This window comes from Nycticebus coucang, chromosome 2, assembly GCF_027406575.1.
Source record: "Nycticebus coucang isolate mNycCou1 chromosome 2, mNycCou1.pri, whole genome shotgun sequence".
NCBI lineage: Eukaryota > Metazoa > Chordata > Mammalia > Primates > Lorisidae > Nycticebus > Nycticebus coucang.
Genome location: NC_069781.1, coordinates 23,483,544 through 23,507,524, shown reverse-complemented (window position 1 = coordinate 23,507,524; position 23,981 = coordinate 23,483,544). Strand labels below are relative to the sequence as shown.

The window sequence follows — 23,981 nt, the reverse complement described above, 5'->3', positions numbered from 1 at the left end:
TCTTCTAGGAGGCTGTGGCCATGAGAAAGTGGTTTCCCCGGAGAGGATGGGTTCCTTGCTTCCCTCCCAGACTCCTCGTCCTTTGCATCCCTGGATCTGGCTCAGCAGTTGGGAGTACTGGAAGGAGCCTCCCTGGCATCCAGGAGGAAGGGGTGATTCGCCCCCATTTACAGATGTGCCCAGTGAGACCCAGGAGGCAGACTCCACCTGTGCTAGGGAATAGGTGTCAGGACATAGAGGACGCCTGGCTCTAGAACAGGGCCCCTTCCGTTTCTCACCATGGCTACCTCCGCCCATGTACCCCAGAAGCACCTCTAGATGCTGAGAGCAGCAGCTGTGGTGGGGGAGGGGTCGGGGCAAGGTAGGGAGAAGGCGGGGTGGGGTGTCTGTATCTCTGTGCCTTTCTCCTCCACTGAGGCCTGATGGGGCAAGAGTGGGCAGGGGAAGGCAGGAAGCCGTGAGGCACCCCAGCAAGCCCACTTCCTGCCTCAGCCCAGAAAAGAGGAAGGTCCCAAGTGTAGAATTCACAGCCTCCTCCCAAGGCAGGGTGGAGGCTGGGCAGCGGCTCTCTGGGGTGGTGAGTGCCCCTTGTACGCTCTCTGTCCTCACGCTGGCATTCAAGTGAGGAGAGAGGCTGTGGGCCAGATGGTGGGGAAAGAGAAAGGCAAAAGTGTGATCCAGAAAGAACAAGGCCCAGAAAACAAGCAACAGGGCTGAGCAGATGTTCTGTGCCACTCCCTCGAGGCTCAGAGAGCCCAAGTGATGTCTTTAAGATCACACAGTTGGTCCACAGATGGGATCTGGAATTGAACCTGGGTGACCTTATTCCAGAGCACAACTAGAAGAAGAGAGCACTCTGGATTCCAGCATTCAAGGATATCCAAGCTCATCAATGGCAATGGAGATAGCCCAGGGAGGGCAAGGTCACTGCTCAAGGTCACAGAGGGATGTTGGGGTAGAATGAGGCCTAGGGTTCTCCCATCTCCAGGGCCTCACTGGATGTAGAAGGCAGAAGCCATTCTCTAGGACTTTGGGGAAGCATCATCTCCTGGGGGCCCCAGTGTCATGCCTCCACCCCACCCCAGCCAGGTACCTTGGCCCCAAGGCGCAGCTGGTCGATGGTGTTCTCTGCCTCTGCATACTTGGTGAGGAGCTTGTGGTAGTCTTCCTACAGAGAGAGAGCAATGCAGTCACACCCAGGCACACAACACACCCTTCCTTGCTGAGAGACCTGGCAGGCAACACGCCCTTCATGGGAGCTTCTGGGTTCCTCGGAGTATAAGCATCAGTGGTGGGAGCTGAGCAGAGCATGCAATACAGACCTCCACGCCCAAGTTCTGGAACATCAGAGGCAGCAAGACAACTCATTTACCACCCCTGATGACAAGTCTGCAAAGAGGGCCTCTGGCTGGTTGACTTTGATGCATAACCCCATCACAGAGGGCTGCCTCTACTCTATACATCCAAATCCCCTGTCCGTCAGCTGGCTCCACAGGGCGAGGCATATATCCATCTTCCCCACTACTCTATTGCCAGTGCCTAAGTAGTATGTGCTTAAGTATTTTTGAAAGGCTAATTAAATGAATCAATCCACAAGTCCTATGGTAGAAAAATAGAAGACTCGAAAATCACAGTTCCACCTACTCAGAGTCACTTGCCTTAAACTAACCCTAAGAGCTTCATTAAAAGCAGTCATTACAGAGAAAAAGCAAAAGCAAATGTCACCGGTCACCTTTGAGGGATGTGAGGGAGCTGACTCATTGTTCTGAAATGAGGGCAGAATTGGGCAACTCTTTCATCTTTCCCTTATAAACTAGAACTTGGTAATTAAATAGATGATGAGGGAATTTTTACTTCTTAGATTTCCAGCAATCAATGCAGGAGGAACGATGGTATTAGAATATTACCATTTTGTCACCCCAAACGAAGGAAAGATAGGGTCTGGGCAATGACCGCGGGGAGCTGCTAACATCACAAATGTGACTCCTGAAGGAAGCACACAGGCCACCCATGCTCTGGTCAAAATTCCATGCCCCCTCGGAGCTCATAGTGTAGACAGGAAACAGTCACGTAAACAGATGCTTCCAGTCCGAAAAATCTCCTAAACCTACAGATAGCCAGGACAAAGAGAGGACAATAGGATGCAAAAAGAGACACCAGAGTGTACATCAGCAAAGTCCAAGATGTGGGCAACTCCCACGGACGACTGATTTTCTCAACAAGTAAATTATATGGAAGAAGTAAAAGAGAGAAAAGACAGAGTACAAGAGATTTCAAAAAAGAAATGCAAACAAAACAAAAACAAAAAAAGGGAGCAGAGACTTGAAAGGCGCAATGACCAAATGCAGCAAAAGAGCCCTGTTCAGATTCTGATCCGGACAAACAGAAATGAGCAAGCCATTCGTGAGACACCAGAGATCTGAATGCTGGCTCCATATTTGATAATATTAAGGAACTGGTATAAATGTTTAGTATCGATAATGGTATTGTGGTTGTGCTTCAAATAAGGTCTTTCTCTTCAGACATACACACACTCGAGTATTTTTGATAAAATGACTAGATGCCTGAAATCTTGCTTCAAAATAATCCAGTGGAAGGCTGGGGACAGTGGATTGCTTGAGCTCAGGAGTTTGAGACCAACAAGAGTGAGACTCTGAGCAAGAGTGAGACCCTGTCTCTATCAAAAAAAAACAAAAACAAAAACAAAAACTAGCTGAACATGGTGGGTGCCTATAGTCTCACTACTTGGGGAGCTGAGGCAAGGGGATGGCTTGGCTCAAGAGTTTCATGTTGCTGTGAGCTATCATGACTCTACAGTGCTCTAGCCTGGTCAACAGAATGAGACTCTGTCTCAAAAAACAAAAACAAAAACAAAAACGACAGGGGTGGCACCTGTGGCTCAAAGGAGTAGGGCACTAGCACCATATACCAAAGGTGGCAGGCCGCTGCCAAAAAAACTGCAAAAAAAAAAACAAAAACAAAAACAAAAAAAACTCCCGACAATAACACCCCCCCTCCCCAAAGACTCAAATAACCTGGTAGGGGTGAGTGGGGAAGTGGGGGCCATGGACAAGGAATGTCAGTAGGAGCTGCTAACCGGGTTGCTGGGTGCTGGTGGATGGGGGTACATTGTACTATTCTCTCTCCTGCATATGTTTGAATCTTTTCATAGCAGAAGTTGAAAATAAACAGATCATCCTTGAAATGGGAGTACAATCACTGCTGGTTTTGAGCAATGGGCCTGGATCCAGCTCATGGCTCTGGAACATCCCCCTCCACCAGCAAGGGGCTTGGGACCCAGCCCTAAGGCCTCCCCAGCTCAACTGGCCTCCATCCCAGGCCAACAGGTGCCTTGGTGACACCCACGTACATAAGTCTGCTTACCTGGAGCTGATGGACCAGCTTAGTGGCTTGTTCTGGAGTCTGGAACTCTTGGGGTACCCTGGTAACAAGGTGGGCAGGTGGCGGCTCCTTCACCAGGGATGCTTCTCCACTGCTCAGCAGCACCTCCTGTACAATCTCGGCTGGTGACTTGAAGATAAGGGGTCTGGCAGGGCCCTCAGGGTGCTTTTTGTGACTACGGGACTTGGGGGGATGGTAGCTTTCATCTTTGGGAAATCGCACCCGGGGCCCCACCTTGGAGAAATCGGGGAGTGGATAGTTCAGCCGCCCTTGGCCATACTTGGGGGCATCAGAAGTGGAGCGGCCAGCCAGAGTGGCTCCCTGCCTGGGTGATGGCCTGTCCTGCTGGACTGGCCTAGGCTGAGGATTCAGGGGGCTGATGGAGCCAGTGAATCGGGAAGGGAGCGGCTTAGGTGGTGTCTTTGTCTGCTTCCAGGTTTGGTCATCGGCCGGAGGGCAGGAGGGGCTGGGAGGTCCTTTCCTCCATCCGTCTGTGGCACGGTGGGGGCTCTGGGCTGGGGCTACTGAGGGGTCCTGGAATTCTGTGGGGGTTGCCCAAGCAACGCTGCCTCCAGTTCTGTCGTCTGGGTTTAGGAAGTGGCTGGGGATCTGTGGCAAGGTGTCTGCCAGGGCAGTGGGCTGGGGGACATTTGTCTCCCCATCCCAGGTGGAGTCAAAGCTATTATTAGGGTGGCCGAGGATCATAGTCTCACTGCTCCAAGACCTTGTGGGGCTGAGTTCAATGAACGGGTTGACCTCAGAATGTTCTGAAGGTTTGTTTCCACCGGCTTGTTTGTCAGAGACCACCCAGCTTCTGGCCTGCCCCTGCCCCAGGGCCACGGGGCTGGTGTTCCCATCACTCTTTGAGCTGAGACTGGCCTCAGAACATGTCTTTGGGGAGCCCTCTCCAGCTTCCTCAACCTCAGGACTTCCGAGGACCCCATCTCGCTCCTCTTCAGTCATGTCCAAGTGACGGTCCTGCTGGGGGAGCCAGTGGAAAGGCAAGCTGGAACTTTCTGGGCTGTCCACATCCTCCGCTTCAATCTCTGAAAAGACAGGTCCTTCACTGCTTAGCACACACCAGGTCTGTACCCACTGTGTAATGTCACCCCAAGTCACTTGGACTTTCTGGCTTTCACCTCCTCATCATGTGGGATGGCAGGAACCCCAGTGAGCCCCCCAAAACAGACAAGTGCTTGTCTGACACCTCCTCTGTTTGTCACAGAGGTCTCTCAACCTCAAACCCCAAATCCAGCAGTCCCTCCAAGGTCTCTGACCTCAGCAGAAGCCATCTAAGCCAGAGGCCTGGGAGGTGTCTTTGCCATCTCTCTTCCCCAACCCCTCCCAATCCAGTCTGTCACCTGGTCCTGCCACATGGCCTCCTACCGAGCCCCAAGGCTCATCCATTGCTCTGAATCCCACCACCACCACTTACGTTCATGCCACGTCCTCTCCTGCCTGGACCCCTGCACCAGTCACCTAATTGATTCCTTGTTTCTCTGTCTTCACCTTTATCCCCGCTCTGAAAACTCATCTGTGTCTTTCTCTTGTTCCCAGAACAAAAGCAGAAGCGTTACTATGGTCCTACAGTCCCTGTCACTCCATCTAGCAGCTCTCCTGATCCATCTCCCTCCATGGCCTCCCTCAGGTCTCCCTGCTGCTCCAGCTGGACCATGTACACCTGGGTAGTCAAGGCTGCCACTAGGGTGGTCGACGCTCTCGGTCCCACTGCTCTAGGACCACCACGGGGACTGTGATTGTGCTCATTCCTCTGCTGGTCCCCGGTTGGGGTGCTCCCTCCCTCTCTGTGCCTAGTTAACACCTTCTGCCCTTCAGGCATTAACTCAACCTTTCCTGCATCAAGGAAGTCTTAGGTCTCTCTGACTAGCTCAAATTCTCCCTTTTGTCAGATCTTGTATGACTGGCTACCTTCCTTTGTACTTCTTATTACAGTGACAGTTTTCCATTCATTTATGTGCTGTTTCATTAACATTCGTCTCTTCCACTACACAAGCTTCATGAGGGCAGAATCACTACTTTCGTTCACTGCTGCATTTGCAGAGTTAGTACCCAACACTCCCCCGTTTCCCCGAAAATAAGACATCCTCTGAAAATAAGACCTACTTACAGGAAAGATAAGACGTCCCCTGAAAATAAGACCTAGTGCATCTTTGGGAGCACACCTTAAAATAAGACACTGTCTCATTTTCGGGGAAACAGGGTATTTGTTGACTGAACAGAAAGAAGGAAAGAAGAGAGAGAAGGAAAGAGGTAAATAAGCTATGTAAAGCTACCAGGAAATGGATAGTTGTAGAAATTATTACATAGCAGGTACTCAAGAAATATTTATCTATCACCCACCCATCTAGCCAATCATCCTTCCTTTCAATCACCCATCTACTTACCCACCTGCTCGCCTGTCCATCATCCTCCCATCCATCCGACCCTCCCTGCCTCCCCCAGCTATCCATCACCCATACAGCCAGTGTCTATTGAGCTGCTTATCTCTTCGTGACCCTGTGTTGGCCTCTGGGATAGGTCCAAGGGTTGATGAGACACAGTTTAGGGGCCATCAAGCCCGGACTCTGCTATAACCCTTTCATTCCTCTCTGTTCCTTGGTGCTCCTTTTACTACCCCTGACATCTCTACATCGCTTACCCACCTACGTCACCCATTGGTGGCAGCACACCTGATGCCCAGAGAGGAAAAGAATCTGAATCACACAGTGGTTCAGAATAGTCCCTGACATTAGGACCCAAGCCCCAACCATGCAGGTGAGTTTGCTTCTGCCACTGAGGGCCATGGAGTGTGGTGATAATGTGGGCTTTGAGGCCTGGGAAGCCTGGATTTAATCTTGGCTCCTCTGACCCCTCACTGGGACCATCAAAAAGATGACCTAACAGTCCTTATTCAAACTTGAGGTTAGACCTTCCTACCTGGCTGAGGGTGGTGAGGAGGGAAGGAGAGAGGGATGGGTGGAAGGTGAGACTGACCACACAGCTGTGTCCCTTACTGGTTGGCACATAGTAAAGACACAGGGCATAGAAGCAGTTGTTGCATCATAGCAGGGGGTTACCACATGACCCTAGAAAGAGATCAGTTCATCTCCGTCACCATGATGGAGAGCTCAGAAGTGGTTCCAGATGGGCAGCAGTGGGTGAACCAGGCAGGCAGATAAGGCATGGAAAACTGTGGGTAATAGAATCCACTACAAGCTTGGTAGCTTCTCGACCCTCCACATGGCACCTCCACGATTCACAGGATCCTGTATCTCATCCATAATCTAAGTGTAACAGCCACCACGTATCAAGCTTTTACTATTCTCAATGGTATTCTTACTCCCATTTCACAGGTGGGGAGGTTCAGAGAGGAGGGACTTACCAAACAAAACTAGGAATTTCATCTAATTTGGTCTCTATGCAAAGAGATCACAGTTATAGAAAACAAGCAAACAAAAACGCCAACATTCTCATTGCTAATTGGGATTTTTTTTAAATCTTAAAGACTGGCATAAGCCTGGATCAAAGATACTATGGAGTGTGCAAAGATGTTAAATGATCTTTGGACGTTAAATGTCTTTAGAAATGACCTGTGCAAGAAGATTGGGTGTGTTGGGAAAATGTTCATGCCTGTTAAGTTAAAAAAACAAGTTACAATAGAGTATATATTCGTATTGCATTAGCACATCTATACCTGGGGAGTAGAGTAGTTATCTAGGATGAGATGCAATTTTTAATTTTATATATTTTTTGCTTATATTTTCTGATTTTTCTGCCATTGAAATCTTCAAAATTTTTAAATTATAGATTTTACAGAATTTTTTTAGAAAACATGAAGCTCTCTGTACTCCCGCCCCTTGTCAGCAGGTGGAGTGTTTGGGGGACAGACATTCCTGTCGGAGTGGAGGGTCGTTCTCACCTCCTGAAGACTCCCCCGACTCAGAGTCCTGATGTCCCTCAGACTGCAGGTTTGGGTCCCATTCCAGGGGCAGTAGGCCCCGCTGGGCCAGGCGAAAGTCCTCCAGGAGCTCAGGGCTAGAGGCATTGGCAGAGGGCTCCTCTTCCTCCCAGTCTTGCGTGCCACTTCTACCTGCATTCTTCTCCTCCTCGGCCCAGGCCCAGCGTCGCCGCTGGGGCCCCTTCCCCAGGCCGGGCTCAGTCCAGTGGATCTCAGTCCCTGAGCTGGCCATTGAGTGTGGCCTGGGCTTCACCTGGGCCGCTTCATCTTTAGGAGACAGAGCTGCCACTGGAGGCCCAAAGGTCACCTCCAGCTCCGCTCAGCACCAGCCATCCTGCCTGTGACCTGTTGGGGACACAATGAAGGGGTGCATTACTCCTCAGGTCCCCTCCTTTATTCAGAATAAGAAGTCACCAGCAAGACCTCTGGAATCAGACAGCCCTGTTCACCTCGCAGCTCCATCCTCCCAAAGCTGTGTGACCTTGGGCAAGTCATTTTGTCTTCATTTTCTTTACCAGTAAAAAGAATAATTCCTGTTTGCCTCCAGGGTTTTATAAAGTACTTGAGCCATAGGAAGAAAGGCCCAGCAGCAGGCACACCAAACAACAGTTCAATGAGGGCCAGCTACTGTTACTGCGCACATGTGCGCGGCCCTGCTCTCAGGAGCCCAGGAGGAACCGGACAGACAACCAGCACCTACAAATCCAGGTGAGATGTGATGGAGGAGGCACAGGGGCTCGGCCGGGAGGTGAGGACGGTCTCAGTTTATAAGTTACTTCCTCTAGAAACCTTTCCTAACCTTCCTTCAGTAAGAATTCAGATTAAGAAGAGGAGAATGGTGAAAAGAGCATCCCGGTACCCCAAATAACTGAAAACGGGTACTCCAACACATATGTGTCCACACAAGTTCAGAATGGCACTGCTCACAACAGCCAAAGGTGGAAGTGCCCCAAATGTCCGTCCATGAATGGATGGATAAACAATTTGTGGTATCTACAAATAATATTATTCAGCCATAAAAAGAAATGAGGGAAGGAATGAAGTCCTTACACCTGCTGCCATATGGACAAAGTTCAAAAACATGCAGAATGAAAGATGCCAGACTACAAAAGGCCACATAGAGTGAGGTACCTGGATATGAAGTGTCCAGACTAGGGAAACCCAGAGAGAGAGAGAAGCAGATTAGCCTTCACCAGGGGCTGGGAGGGGAGAGTGGGCATCACTGCTTAATTGGGTACGGGGTTTCCTTTTGCAGTGATCAAAGTGTTTTGTAACCAGAGGTGGTGAAGATGCACCATTGTGAATATACTAAATGCCATGGAACTGTTCACCTTAAATGGTTATTTTTATGTTATTATCTGAATTTCACCTCAATTACCAAAAAGAAAAAGTATTCCATAGTCCCAGCTGCTCGGGAGGCTGAGGCAAGAGAATCGCTCTAAGCCCAAGAGTTAGAGGTTGCTGTGAGCCGTGTGACGCCACGGCACTCTACCCGAGGGCGGTACAGTGAGACTCTGTCTCTACAAAAAAAAAAAAAAAAAGGAAAAAGTATTCCAGAAGCAGCACAGAAGAAGTGCTTGGGGGAATAGTGGGGGGAGGGGTGGGGAAAGAAGGAGGTGAAAGAAGATGAGGGGGAGAAGGAGAGACAGGGAAAGAAGCCTCCCAGGGAGTCTCTTAGATGTGGACGTTGTCTCCTCAATGCTGTGGTATGGACACAGGGGTGGGTGACATCACCCGCAGGGACTGTGGGCAGAGCAGGGGTTAGCCACACCCGGGGGAGGGGGCCTCTCAGGGCTTAGATGTACCTCCTGTGCAATGAGACCCCCCGTCACAGGTGTCTTAGAAGTTTCCCTCGACTGCTCTGAAAGAATGAGCCAGGACAGGAAAGCCTGACCATGTAGGGACTTCAGGCAGCTGCGGCAGGGGCAGGGTGGTGGGGAAAAGCTTTCCCCTCCTCTGCCTTCTTTCCCTGCCTCTCCTTCTCCCCCTCATCTTCTTTCATCTCCTTCTTTCCCCACCCCTCCCCCCACTATTCCCCCAAGCACTTCTTCTGTGCCTCACACTGTGCCAGGCCCAGAAACACAAGTTAACCTAGAGTAGGCAGGGTCCCACCTGGGCGCTCCCAGCCACAAAAGGTTTCAAAGGACTGCAGCACTCTGGCATGGCAGGGTCCCCCAGGTCAGCTGATACAAAAGCCTTCTTTTATAGGTGGGGAAACTGAGGTCCAGAGGGACAGGAGGGACCGTGCCCAAAGCCACACATGGGTCAAGCTGGGATGAAAGTCAGCCTCCTGGTCCATGGTCTGGGCTCTTCCCTTCATGCTGTGGCCAAGCGGAATATGACTCCAGGCCTCTGAGGACAGACGTGTCTGTGTTTATCCCTCCAGCCTCGTGAGTGCTTGGATCCTGCTCAGGAACTTTGATTTGTATGGCTGGGAAATGTCAGCAGGCAACTATTTCTGGAAAGAAAGTTCCCCAGGGAACAGTGTAGCCAGAGGAGCCCTGCCTTCTTAAGGGGTGGGGTAGGGACAGAGAATAACATTCTTCCCTTCTTGGCTGCAACCCCTGTTCTGTGAACAGGGCTCAGAATTTCTATCCTCTTCCCCTGCCCAGTCTTCTTGTCTGTCCCCCCAAATGCAGAGCCCCAGAATTTCCTCCAGATTGCCCTGTGTGTTGCTCCCAGCCCCCCCATCCCTACCACATGTGGTGTGCCCCCTGTGCGCTGCTCTGGCTAGAAGTTTTACCCACGTGTTCCCAATCTACCCTCCCACAAACATGTATGGGTATGTCATAGGCAAACTATGTTTCACACTACAAAACTGAGTTTAGCATGGAATAATGACTTAGCCACGATCACCCAGCTGCTAAGTGTCAGAGCAAGACTTGTAACTATCAATGTTGGTCCAACTGCCTCCAGTGTTTGCTTTTCCTTTTTTAGTCACACAGCTCATTAAAAGGATATTGGTTTGCACACCAACATATACATTCCTTGCAACTCTGTATCCATGTATTCCTATACTAATAGATTATTAGAAACGATATTTCTAAAAGTAAATTTAAAAAGATGCAATGGAAAATAAATACAGCTGACCCTTGAACATGAGTTTGAACTGCACGAGTCCACTCCAACGTGGATTTTCCTCCTCCTCTGTCACCCCTGAGATAGTAAGACCAACGCCTCCTCGGCCTGCTCAGTGTGAAGACACAGAGAACAAAGACCTTCCTGACGATACACTTGCACTGAATGAATAGCAAATACATTGCCTCTTCCTTATGAGTATCTTTTTTTTTGGCCGGGGCTGGGCTTGAACCCACCACCTTTGGCATATGGGGCCAGTGCCCGACTCCTTTGAGCCACAGGTGCCTCCCCCTTATGAGTATCTTAATAACATTTTCTTTTCTCTAGCTTACTTTATTGTAAGAACAAAGTATATAATACATATAACACACAAAATAGTGTTAGTCAACTGTTTATGTTATCAGTAAGGCTACTTAATATTTTTTTGCGAATCAAAAATTATATATAGATCTTTGACTGCATGAGAGTTGGCACCCCCGACCCCCACCTTGTTCAAAGCTCAACTGAATTTTAACTAGAAGCTCTAACCCTTGCTTCCCATACCTCTGCAGAGCCCGTGCCCCTCTTGGAAATCTCTGCCAGTGATCTTAAGCTTCAGCGTGCTCAAGAATCTTCTAAGCATGCAGATTCTTGGGTCAGCCTGCAGAGAGCCTGCCTCAGTTGCCCAGGGCATGGCCTTGGGTAGGACGCACCCTTTGAAGCTCACTAACTAACTCCTGCTTCTGTAGCAGGTGTGAGAGGTGTTATATTTTAGCTGTTGTTTTTCTAAAGTCTCTGCTGAGGAAGGGGCGGGGGTGGTGGTGGTGGTGTGTGGTTTTCTGACTTTTGAAAGGGCTTTTTTCTAGCCCTGCCACAGAACAGCCTGCCCAATCACAGAGGCCTCTGGGTGCACAAAGCAGAACATCTTGTCTCCTGGGATGACTCAGTCTTTGCAGAAATCTCACTGCAACCAGGGGAAGCAGCACGTCAGAGGCAGCTGCGGTTACTGGCTGGAGTTTTGCAGCCCCTAATACACTTAACGTGTCCACCTTTCCTGAGCAAGGCCTCTGTCTTCCATGCAAGCCATGGTCCTTGAAGCCATGGAGCCTGGGACCAGCCAGTCAGCTAGTCAGTCAACAAACACACTTTAATGCCAACCTCAGTATGGGATGGTACCGTGACAAAAAAACAGATGACCAGCTTCATCTTATGGCGCACGGCAGGGCTTAAATTGTGTTCACTACAGAATACAGAAAACACTACCTGCTCTTGCTACTGCAAAGGGATATCCCACTGCTAGGGTAGGTTGGGAGGCAGGGGACAGGGCTAAAAGAATTTTGAAGTTCCCAGTTGATTCAGCTCCTGAAGGCAAAAGCCTCAGAACTGTTAACCTCCTTCCTGCTCTCTGAGGTCACATTTCAAAGTATCAAAGGTATATACTGAGCACCCAGTTGGTACAATTAACTCAAAAAAAAAAAAGAAGCAAAAACCATCTATGACTTCTTTCTAGATGCCAGACACAACATGAGACACAAGGAATATGGAAAAGAGCAAAAGGGTTCCAAGACTTCAAATGGTAGGGGGTGGTGCAATACGGAAGGAGTTATTGAAGAAGGAAGCTTTAAGATCGCCTTGAAAAAAGAATAATATTTGGTGGAGAGGAAAGGGGGAGGGCACTCCAGGGAGAGGGAACAGCATCAGCAAAGCACAGAGGTCTGAAAGTATGAATTGCGAGGGACCTTGAATGCCAGACAAAGGCAGGGCTCGCTAGGTCAGCCACTGTGAGGGCAGTGGAGTCTGCTGAAGGCTCCAGCCATGTGAGCTGACCCCTTTAGGATTAAGTCCTCCTAAGGAGGGCTGTTGGGCTCAGGGTCAACCTTGGAGAAACTGCTCCCTCCTCTGTCCATCTCCCCAGCCTTCTGCCACCCCTGTGGCCCTGGCTTACTCAGGGGTCTAACAAATCCCTTCCCCTAAGGCAGTGGTTCTCAACCTTCCTAATGCCGTGGCCCTTTAATACAGTTCCTGTGGGTCGAGACCCACAGGTTGAGAACTGCTGCCCTAAGACGTCCTTCTTCAGTTCCTCGTGGGACACTCTTCTTCCCCACCTCCCCTACAGGGCTCCTCTGCCTGCCCTCCCCCACAACCATTCCTGAACTGAGGACCCTTCCCTTTAGAGCTCGATCACTCAGAGCTGCTCAGACACCCAGATCCTTTTTTGCCAGCAGAGCCAGGCAGCCCATCACCCCTTTCCTATGCCCCTGAAACATCTGGCCAAGGCTGTCCAGGGCACTCCCCTGTCCCCACTGCTGCCCCAATACCTGCCAGATGAGGAAACTGAGGCACAGACAAGTGCAGCCCAGGGACTCAACACTGGGGTACTGTGACTCTGAAAGCAAGGAAGGGGAAGGAAGACTCCCCATATCAAGTAGCTGGGGCCTCCAAAAAGGCTGGGTTGTTGGGCTCAGTACCCCCTGCATCACCCCTTCAGGGGTTCCCAGCAGCTGTGTGGAAATTAGCCCCACTAGCAAGCGCCAGCCACTCCCCCTCTGCAAGTCCCCTCCCTGCCTCCAGCTTGCCCAAGCAGCAGAGGCTGAAGAGAAAGAAATGGTGCCCTGTTGTTGCCGCTCTGATTTCACCACCCTCAAGAGCTGAGCTGGGTCTGCTGGCCCCTGGACAGCTTGGGCATCTCATCTTACCCTTATGGGGCAACATCTACTGTGGGGAACCCTGCTGCCTCCTGACCTGCTCGCCATGCCTGCATCATCACTGAGGCCCCTTAGCAATGGATGGGACTCTCACATCCACGTGAGGATACCAGGCAGAGCGGGCCCAACGCTTGCCCAAGTTCACAAGACGTGGGAGTCAGGGCTGGGGCTAGAATCTAGTGCTCTAAGGCTTAGAGAAATCCCCTGAAAATCCACCCTTACACAGGGGACTGAAATCCCCTAAGCTGAGAGAAGTGGTACAGCTGCCACAGCTGCAACTTCCTGGCTGGGCCGGTCCAGCTGCAGGGATTGTCTCAGAGTCTGTGACTGGACAGTCCAGAGGAAGGCAGACTCCCCGGCCCTCCTCCATCCCCAACCCCTTACCTCTCTCAGGCTCCACCACCATCCTGCCTGCTCAGGTTCAGGGGACCTGCCAGAGGGGTCTTTGTTCCAAACCTGGGGAGCCCCCTGCCTCCATTGCACCCTGGCCCGCCTCCAGGCCCGCTCTGCCAGCTGGGGCTGCCGCTCACAGACAGCATGGCTCCCCACCTCTCCCCGCCCCTGCAGGAAGCGCCCAGCCTGATTTCCTACAAGTGTTTGTCAGAAGGAGGGGGTTTGTCTGCGGTGCAGAGCCAGAGCTGAGCTTAACCCCTTGCAGCCCTCTGCATGTCTATGCTGCCCAGGAAAGGATTCCCGGAAACTTCTGATGCCTGGAGCTTGGGACTATCTCCACGAAGGCCCTCGAGGTACCTACAGAAAGGGACATTGAAGCTCAGAGAAGGTCAGCGGCTTGGCCAAGATCACACAGCATGCTGAGTCTGGGAGGAAGTCTCTAGCTGCCTTTCCTCAGCCCTTTTCAACTATGGCATGACCTTGGCGGAGGCTCCCTTTTCACTAGGCCTTGGGGACCATTGGCACAATGGGAGCACAGACAGAGGCTGCTGTGCCCCTCCAGCTCTGACTCCGTGCCCTGTCTGCCAATGTGCAATTCGACACCTGGGGGAGGCTGCAACTATTCCTGCCCACCTCACCCACTGCCATCACCCTGAGGGGGGCTTGCAGCCAGCGTGGGGCTTTCTAGGGCCCATGGAGGTGGTGAAGTGGCTGATCGGGAATTTCGCCTATTGTAAGTATCCTCGCAGGGCTCACCAGCTATCAGGGGACAGATTTATCCTGATGGACACACTGCCTTTTCCCAAGCCCTGCTCCACCTAGTCCTTCATTCATAGGTACTCACTGAGCTCCTGCTGTGTGTCAGCTGGTGATGGAGTGGGCAATCCATATCCCAGGCTGCTTTTGGTAGTAGCAATGCCTAGGGCCAGACCAACAGAACCAATCTCTGGGCATCAGTGATTAAGTTTCCCAGGTGAGGCTCAGGCAGGGAGTAATGGGTCAGGGAGGAGGTTATGGGATGATCAGGAAGGTCTCTGTGAAAAGGCAACATTCATTCAAAAAAGGCACTGGCAGGAAAAGGGAGCACAGCTGGCCACAGAAGGCTGGGGCAGTGTTCTGGAACAGTAAGTGCAGAGGCCCAAGGTGGGTGCCAGCTGGACTTTCCCTGAGAGCAGCCAGGCCTGAGTCCCCCATAACAGAGTGTGCCACCTAGGAGAGGCCAGCACTGGGGCAGAGGAGAGAGCCCAGGACCTGGACCCTACACACATGGATGGCTCCCAACTCTGCCTCACCAGTGATTCAGGAAACAAATAGAAAAAGGGACAATTCAGGCTTCACTTTGCCCCCCAAACCCTCCAGGTGATTCTGATAAATGGGCAGGACAGAATAGGACAGAAAAATGAATGTCAGAATCCACCCATTGTTGTAGACCTGGGTTCGAATCCCAGCCCCACCTCCTGCCTACTCTGATGGTTGAGGCTTCACCTCTCTAAGCCTCAGTTCGTATCTGTCTGTGAAACAGGGATATGAAGATTGGCCACCCCTTGGAGCAGTTATCAAGATTCAATGAGGTAATGCCTGCCAGTGCAGAAGGGACCTGGAATGTGGCTGTCATTTATTGGGGATTTTATTCCTACTACTTAGGTACAAGTCTTTGGTTTCCTCCAAAGGCTGGACCTTAATATCTCTGTGTGCCTGGCACGCTGATTGTGCCTGATGAATGTGTTTGCTGAAGGAGTAAATGAATGAATGGACTTTCCCAAGGTCAGTTTGCAAGTGCTGGGTAGAGCCCAGGCTACAGCCCGGCCCTCACAGTGCAGTAATCACCCCCCTCCCGCCCCCTTCCCTCTCTTTTACCCACATCTGGGTGGCAGGGCTCTACCCCTCAGCTCAATGTAGAGCAAAGCCAGACCCTAATGAGGCTCCTCCTTGCTGGCTCTGGTGACCATGTGGGCCATTGTGTGAGGGGCGGGCTCCCCTGACACCCTGTCACTCACTCACTCTCCTTCCCTGGTCATTAGCGCAGGCAGCAGCCAGGGCTGCCGTCAACGCCAGGTGCCTGTCACTACTGGGCACGCCCCGTGGCCGCTGGATAACCCCAAGCTCATCTTAAGGGCAGCCACTTCACCCCAAGGACAACAGCCTCCAGGGCACTCTGTTCCACCTCCTCGCCACCCTCAAGCCTGACCACTCTCCTCTCTGCCTTTGCTTATGTGGTGCTCCCTTTTGGAACACCATCCCCACCCACAGGCCAAATTCTACCTAACCAAAGCAACATGTCCAAACCTGAGCTCAAGACACCATCACCCGCTAAACCCATCCCTCCCTAGCTGGGCCCATCTTTCACCTGGGTACACAGCCAGAATTGAGTATCATCCTGGACACTTCCCTCTTCCTCACATCCCATGACTGATCCATTATTAACTTCTGGTGATTTTATTTCCTAAACCTCACCAGAATCTCTGCCCATCTCTGCACCCCCACGCAACCTCCTGCAACAGTCTTGCTTGGAAAGCTCTCCGGTCCTCTCATCCACTCCCCACACTGCACCAAGCCTCTTCTCTCGCCATCTGCTCTGGCCCTTGCCCAGCATGTTCCTGCCACAGTGTTCCCGGGACAGATGTGCCTGCCTCTGCTCCTCACCCAACCCCACTTCTCCTCCCTGCTAACTAATATCCAGGGTACCTGGCAACCCGCAGACCTCAGCACCAGCATGCTGTCCTCAGGGGCCTGCCGTTTGGAATGGTACTTAGTGTGTGATTATTTGACTACCATTTCTCTCATAACTCAATTGGGAACTCTGTGAGGCACTCACTGTCATATCCCAGGACCCAGCACACAGGCCCTGGTGCACAACAGAAATGCTGGATGATCCACTAAACCCCAGCCCCACTCAGCCCTCGAGACAACCCAGGGAGGCTGGTGTGACATTCCCATTGACAGCTGGGTAAAAGAGGTCCCTAGAGCCCAAGCAACTTGCTCAGGGTCACAGAGTTGATGAGCTCCAGTAGTTTCAAAAGCACAAAGACCCAGCTACTGATGAACAAGCACGGTGCTCACACCAGGGCAGCCTGCAGAGATAATGAATACCCTCCAGGATGAAATGCAGGGTGGAGCTTATTACCAGCAAATTGCAACGTAGTAAGCCAACCTTCTGGCTTTGTACGAGGTTCTGGTCCTACACAGAGCCTTTCGGTTTTCCAAAGTGCTTTCTCATCTGCACTCCCACACTTCCCAATGCTGTGTTTAAGTATCGAGTGCTGTGTTTAAGTATCGAGTGCTGTGTTTAAGTATCAGCACTCGATACTTAAACACAGCATTGGGAAGTGTGGGAGTGTTACTCCATTTATAGGTGAGGAAACTGAGGCCCAGAGAAGGGAGGAGGTTAGATCCTGATCACCCAGAAAAGAAATAAGAACAAAAGAAAACAAAACAATAAATTGGCCCCTCCTGCTAGGGGTCCAGTACCTTCACCAGTTACAGGCCTATGTGTGGCTGTGCCAGCTCTGCCACAGGACCCTAGCAATCCTTCAGACATCTGCTCCCTCCAGGCTCTCGGCCATGAAGTTCTAACATTGTAGTGACCATTTCTCTCCCACGTTCTCACTGCCCATGCAATCAACCGTCCCTTCCCTCTTTCCCTCCCTCCACAATCATTTCTGAGTCCCACGTGAGTGCCAGCTAATTAACCAGACTGGAAGGTAGTTTTATTTTTTTCCCCTTTAAGTTTACCCGTGATGCCCAGGCCATGCCCTAGGACTGAGATGGGCCATAGTTGGTGACATGATGAGCCTGAGTCATCCCCTCGCAACAGGTCCTGAGGCCCAGGGCTACCATGGAGCCACCAGGCTTCCCAGCCACTCCCCATGGAAATCAAGAGGTGGCAGCTTCAGGAGCCCCGGGGGCTGAAGCCTATGTTATTCCATCTTCTGTCCCTTACTGAGCTTCCTGCCCTCCCTTCCCTGAAAAAGATGTGAAAATCCACTGTAAGGTCCCCCAACTTCTTCCTGCCCAGGCTGCTGAGTTTAGCCCTGTAGTTAGAAAGTCCGCAGAAAGTCTGAGGGAGAGAGGAGGCAGGTGAGGATTTCAGGAATGGACCAAGAGGAACAAACCAAAGCCTGGCTTAGGAAGTGGAGACACAAGTTCTAGCCGAGTGACCTGGAACAAGTGCCTTCCCTGTTCTGAGTTTTGGAACCTGGGGGTTTAAGGAGATTACCTTTGAGGTTATCAGAGATTATCTTTAACACTAAACCTCCTGGATTCTACATTCTTTTTTCCCCTCAGGCAGAAATGCCATTCTAATGGCACCAGGAGAGGCTGCAAGGTGCAGGGGTTTAAGGCACAAGGACCTGTGGGCAAGCAGAGAACTTCAGGGAGAACCCTTGGAAACGGTGTGGTCTTGGGCAAGTCATTAACCTCTCTGAACTCCAGGTTCTGCAATTGTAAAATGAGGGGGAGTAATGCATGAATGACTCTGCCTTAACAGTGAAACTCCAATATGGCCTGCTCCCTGTAGGGCTGAGTTTAATTTTCCTTACCCTGGAGCTTTCCCAGTATCAATTTAGTCCTGGACACAAACAGGGACAGGGAGAGGCAGACCTCCCAAGTGCAGGGGAATGTTGCCTGTGGCCTTCTTCCCTGTGGCCTCCCACCAGTTCTAGAACTCACTGACTCAATTAGAAACCGTGTCTGGCTGGGCGCTGGATCACACTGTAATCCTAGCACTCTGGGAGGCTGAGGCAGGTGGACTGCTTGAGTTCAGGAGTTCAAGGCCAGTCTGAGTCTCTACTTTTTTTAGTAGACACCGTCTCTACTAAAAAAAAAAAAAAAAAAGAAAAGAAAAATTAGCCAGGTTCTGTGGTGAGGGGCTATAGTCCCAGCTACTGGAGAGGCTGAGGCAGGAGGATCGCTTGAGCCCAAAGTTAGAGGTTGCTGTGAGCTATGATGATGCCATGGCACTCAACCCCAGGGCAATAGAGTGAGACTGTCTCCCCTACCCCCTCCACCAAAAAGAAAAGAAACCGTGTCCCCACCCTGAGCTCTGAGCAGTTAAGGAGGGAGGAAACAGGTTTTCCTCAGCCAACTGAGACTTGGGTTATGAAGAGGGTGTGGCCTTAGTGAGAAAAATACACACACTGTCAAATTGATGCTCTTTTAAAGAGTCAAATAAAAAAAATTGTGCATGTGCCAGGAATGTATTGCTAACAGCAGGCTTTATTGAGCACCTATTCGGTGTCAAATAGCTTGTAAAAGCCTCTTTATAAATTAAGATATCATTATTTAATACTCATCCCAATCTAGGGAGGGAGAAATTATTATGCCCATTTCCAGGCAAGGAAGCTGAGTTTGAACTAAGCTGCCTGAATCCAGAAAGCACTATCGTAATCACTTCATGACTGAAGCCTGCAGTAGGTAAAAAGGCTGGAAACAACCTCAGTGCTCAATAATAGGGGGTCATTGAGACAAATTACAGTATTTCCACTCAAAGCAACATTATGCAGCTATTAATAGTTATGCTATAGAAGAATGTGAAATGATAAAAAAAGAATATGAAATGATAAAAAATTGTGATGTGCTAGGTGAATAAACCAGTTATAAAATAATATATATCTAGTTTGAGTCTATAAAGAATAAAGTAGTAAAATATGGAAGAGAAAGAGAGAAGGATGTGCCCCCAAATGTTTCTAATAATTATTACTAGGTAGTCAGATTATAGACAAGTTTATCATTTTTCCCATTAAAAATAACAGCAGTTTTAAAAACAAGAGTAAAATGAACATTTACTACTCTTAAGACAAACCAAACAAACGCTGCCTCACACCTGTGTGGTGCTTCATGCTCATGAGGGACTTTGGGCACCTCCTGCCTCAGTTTTCACCTGTGAAAGTTGAAAAGCAAGGTTGGGCTCTTTTAGGCCCTTTTCAGGTCTGACATTCTATAACCCCCAACACACACAGTTTCTCCTCTTTTTTAATTCTGATACCATGTGCTATTTTCTGCACATACAGCCATGATGGAACCTGTGGGGACATGTGGAAATGACAAAAAGGAAACCATCAGCCCTCAGTCTCAGCTACTTTAACAGTCTGGGTCCTGGCATGTGCTGCCTGATGGGCTCCTTATAAATAATTAGGCATTTAACAGGTGATGAAAGGGTCAGAGAGCTTACATACTTTGCCTAAAGTCACACAGCACATAGGACAGAGTTGGGTCTGCATCCACAAATATAGCATTATCCTTCAGATGAACCCCTTACTTGGAGGGGCTGAGTGTAGCCTCCTGGACCCTCCCCTACACAGTTCTTGGTCTTTGGCTGCAGTCCTAGGGCCCCGAGGAGACTAACAGCTGGGTACCCCACTCTGGCCTTGATCCTCAGCCCCTCCCTCAGAATAGGCTCAGCAGGGAGAATGCTGGCAAGGACCTACGAGTAGTGTGGGATCAGCCTTGGAAGCCGAGATTCTCACTTGGCAATCAATCTGGAGTTCAGCTGACATTGGCGAGGAAGCCCAGAGCCAAGATGAGACTATGGGCTGGGAAGCAAGACAGACAAAGGAGTGAAAAATGTGAGGCTTGTGGGCAAGAAAGCCTGGGTTCTCACCAATAGACAGGACAATGCTTCTCTAGGTGGTGTGTGCGTGTGTGTGTGTGTAAAATAACAGATAGTATGTTAGCACACAGGACGCGCTCAGAAAGTGAGAGGCTGCTGTTAGACTCCTCCTGGCTCCCTGGCCAACTGCAGAGCCTCCTCTCAGCCACTCACCCCTACATACCCTCCAACCCCTCAGTACAATGAAGAAATGTCAGAGCACCATTCTGATCAGGCTCTTCCCCTGATTAACCACCATTGATGGTTCCTGTCACTTGCAGGTTAAAGGCCAGATGTTCTGGCCTGGAATTCAGGCTCACACTGACCTTCCCTAAGTCAGATGGTTGCTGCACAGCACAACTCACATCACAGACTATGAGCCTCATCTCATAAAGGCTTCCTTCCCAAAGCCCACACTTCAGGGGAGCAGGCCTTCTGGCGTGGCTCCCTTGAACTCCTTGCATTACCAGGAATCCCAGCTGCCAGGTAGAAGGAAGGATGTCATTCCATCCCCCAACACCCTTCACATGCAGCTCTTTTAAAAAATGAAAAATAAGAGGACAAGAGAAAGACCCGACTTGTGGTAGTGACTGATTTCCATGGTGTAAATATCCAATATGGTGTCAGTGGATGCAGCACTGTGAAGAAATGAGCACAAGCAGTTGTCATGAGCTGACACCAGCACACACCCACACATACCAAAGTAAGGACCAGGTAACCCCGGTGAAGAGCTGTGTGACTTTAGTCAAGTGACTTGACCTCTCTGAACCAAAGGCTTCACATCCATAGATGGGGACAACAATAACACCCACCTCAATGACACCATGTAACTAAGTGATATAATCTACATGATTGGCAACAATGTATTGAGTACCTACTATGAGCAGGGCTCTGTACTAGACACTGGGAGCGACAGTAGAGACGAAATGGGTAAGAGCTCTTACCCTCCCGACCTCACTCCTTGCACTATTTATTTATTTATTTATTGTTTTGCAGTTTTTGGCCGGGGCTGGGTTGCATTATTATCAATGGTATTATTGTCATCATCCCTTCCTTTCTCTGGGCCTCAATGCCCCTATTTCCAAATTTATAATGTGGACTGAACAAAAGCTTTCTATGCCACCTCAGTTGAGCCTTACAATGAAGCTAAAATGGACCTTACCGACCTCATTCTATAGAAGGGAAAAATGAAGCTCTCAACTAAAGATGGGGTAGAGATTTGAACGCAGGTCTTCTTACTCCTGCTTTCTAGATCCCATCATCCAGGACTGAGAAAACATAAAAAAGGACCTGGCATTCCCCTTTCTACCCCCTCATGGGGGTAAACTGAAACGTTGTGCATCAATTTCCAAAATGTGCTCTCAGCATGAAGGTCCTGCAGTTTTGGGACTGCTCCCAGTCTCTCTGGAAACCCCAATCTGGGGCAGAGTCTGTAGGATGGTGGGAGCTGATGAAATCCCTTTGCAAGAAATAGCCCAAATCACATGTTTCAACGGGCTAAACTTTGGGAGGCAGAGGCTTCCTGTGGGTATCTTCTTCCTGAACTGAGACTGCCTCTGAATATAAACCCAAAGAGAGTCCCTAAAACACCGTAGCTTCCATCTCCCTGTTGGTAAGTAAACCAGATTTAGGCCCCCACAGATGGGCAGCCATTCTGTTTTCTTAATAAAACAAAACAGTGAAAAAAAAAACAGAACCCACCAACTTTAAAGGAGGTGCCTGGAAAGTGCTTTTGGGAAGTCCCTGTATGTATCTAACTTCAGTCCCTCATGCTTCAGTTTCATCGCATTTCTTCTTCTGTTCTAGAGGACAGGAACAGTGTCTCTTTTCATTGCAGCCCGTCTTGGCTTCTCTCTTCAGCTCCAAAACAGCCTCGGTTTGTTATCAGCAACTTCCCTTTCCAACTTTCTCAGGTTTTTAAACATAGGTAATGATCCACTCCAACCTGTCATTTCTTTCAACGAAAGCCCAGGAAAAGAGCACTGGAGGAGTGTAGCCCAAGGTCACACAGCAAGCAGTCTCTGCCTCTGCCCGCGCTGGCCCTATCACACAGGGGAGAGAAGAGCTCTGAGCCTCCCTGCTGTGTGGCATTGATCAAACCGCGCCCTCTCTCTCAACCTTAGTCTGCAAAAGTACACCAAGAGGGGACTGACTTTATTTCTGCAACCGCTTAAAGTTCCTACCATTGACGAGGCTGCGCACCCAACACTGGCCCTCGCTCTACCTCCCTCCCCCTACCAAAAAAGAGGAAAAGAAACCTGCGTTAGGCGTCCAGGGAGGGCGCGCGATTCGGAGCCAAAGGGCTGAGCGGGTTGTTGCTGGGTGAGCGAACCTCACAAATCCCAGGACAGAAAAGCCCCACCTCACCAGTAACCACAGCAACCCGGGCCCCGCCTCCAGCCCAAACACAGCCCGAGGCCCCGCCAAGGACCACTCCCGGGCTCCCTGGGGATCACTCCTCTGCCAGCGACCAGCCCCAGCAGCAGAAAGAGGAAAAGCCAACGACCCCATTGTGCGGAGGTGGAGACTGAGGCCCCATAGCGGAGACTGCGGAACCCCGTAGCCGGCGGGGTTTGGACTCGGGCCCCGATCGCCGGTCCAGGGCTCCCCTCCATTCCTGAAGCAGCGATCCGTCTCCTTCCCGTGCGCGTGGGGTTTTCACGTGGGAGAGACAGAAAGCAGCGTCGTCCCTAAGGAGCCGAGCCCACTGGCACTGTCACTCCCCCTTCCCATTCTCCCGACCGAGAAACTGAGACCCAGCGAGGGGCTGGGACCCGCCCCGAACCCCCCGCGAGCCCCTCCCAGTGTCTTACCTGCCAGCGGCTGCCGCGCCCGCGGTTTCCTGGAGTTGAGCGGCAAACAAAGGCCTCCAATCCGGACGCGGGGCGGGGCGGAGGCCTCTTTGCATAACCCCCAGGGCCCGCCCGCGACTACGGGGGGCGGTCCCTGGAGGTGGGGCCTATGGAAGCTCCACCAATCCAAGAGAGGCAGCTGTACTCTGCGGCCCGCCCCCAGGGACTCCAGCTCCGGGGAGCCGGGGAGACGGCTCTAGGCTCCAGGATCTAAGATCCAAATCTGGGAGGCTGCACATCGCTTCTGGAATCAGCCCAACCGCGGACAGGGAGATTGAGGCACGGAAGCGGAGAGTAATGCATTTGTGCAAGTTCTCAAAGAGCCACAGTGAGGAAGAAATCAAACTTTTTTCTTTTGAGACACAGTCTCACTCTGTCACCCTGGGTAGAGTGCCATGAGTTTGCTCACAGCAACCTTGAACTCTTAGACCCAATAGATATTCTTGCCTCAGCCTCCCAAGTCGCTGGGACCAGCACCCACGACGAAGCCTGGCTTTACTATTTTTGGTAGAGATGGTTTGCTCACTTCATGGGGTTGCTGAGAGAAATAAATAAACATAGCTCCAAGCCCATAAGAAACAAATCACTAATTTAAAGTGCACCTGGACTGACCCTATTCCACCAGGAGGGGCTGGATGGGGACAGTTAATGGGCAAGAAGTGACTTGCCCAGATGGGCTGGTCTGAAACTCCTGAGCTCAATAAAATTAAACTTTTATGGTTGAAACGGACTGGTTGATAACATTAACAATAATGAACTTTTATTGAACAGTGATTAGGTGTCACTGTTATAAGTTCTCACGATGCTCAGTCCTCTCCTATGAGGTGGGCAGGTGTTGTCATTACATTCAGGTATATTCCAGTCCCAAACTTCGTTACCTCATTAGACAAGCATGAAAACCTGGGCCCCAAAGCCAAAAAAGAACTTGCACTGAATCTCACTATGAGTACAGGACAGGTACGGCCCATTGTCCTCCTTGAAGAATGGTGGTGTATGGTGTCACACTGACCTAGGCTCTCGCCCCAGTT

At 50.6% G+C, this 23,981-nt stretch overlaps 1 protein-coding gene across 6 annotated transcripts in view; it reads right to left on the bottom strand.

Moving 5' to 3' along the window:
• AKNA (AT-hook transcription factor) overlaps positions 1–23,626 on the bottom strand; it is a 64,693-nt gene extending 41,067 nt beyond the window's left edge. For 4 of the 6 annotated variants that reach the window (XM_053564810.1, XM_053564835.1, XM_053564838.1 and 1 more), the window contains exons 1-4: positions 13,507–13,646; positions 7,322–7,705; positions 3,385–4,448; positions 1,094–1,168 (exon numbers count right to left, since the gene is read on the bottom strand). In XM_053564810.1, coding sequence (XP_053420785.1) covers positions 1,094–1,168; positions 3,385–4,448; positions 7,322–7,592 — 1,410 coding nt within the window. In that variant the 5' untranslated portion in view covers positions 7,593–7,705; positions 13,507–13,646. Of the gene's footprint in view, positions 1–1,093; positions 1,169–3,384; positions 4,449–7,321; positions 7,706–10,981; positions 11,153–13,506; positions 13,647–22,914 lie in introns of those variants that run through there. The other 2 variants (XM_053564829.1, XM_053564819.1) reach the window with 2 other exon arrangements.
• Between the last annotated feature and the right edge of the window lie 355 nt (positions 23,627–23,981).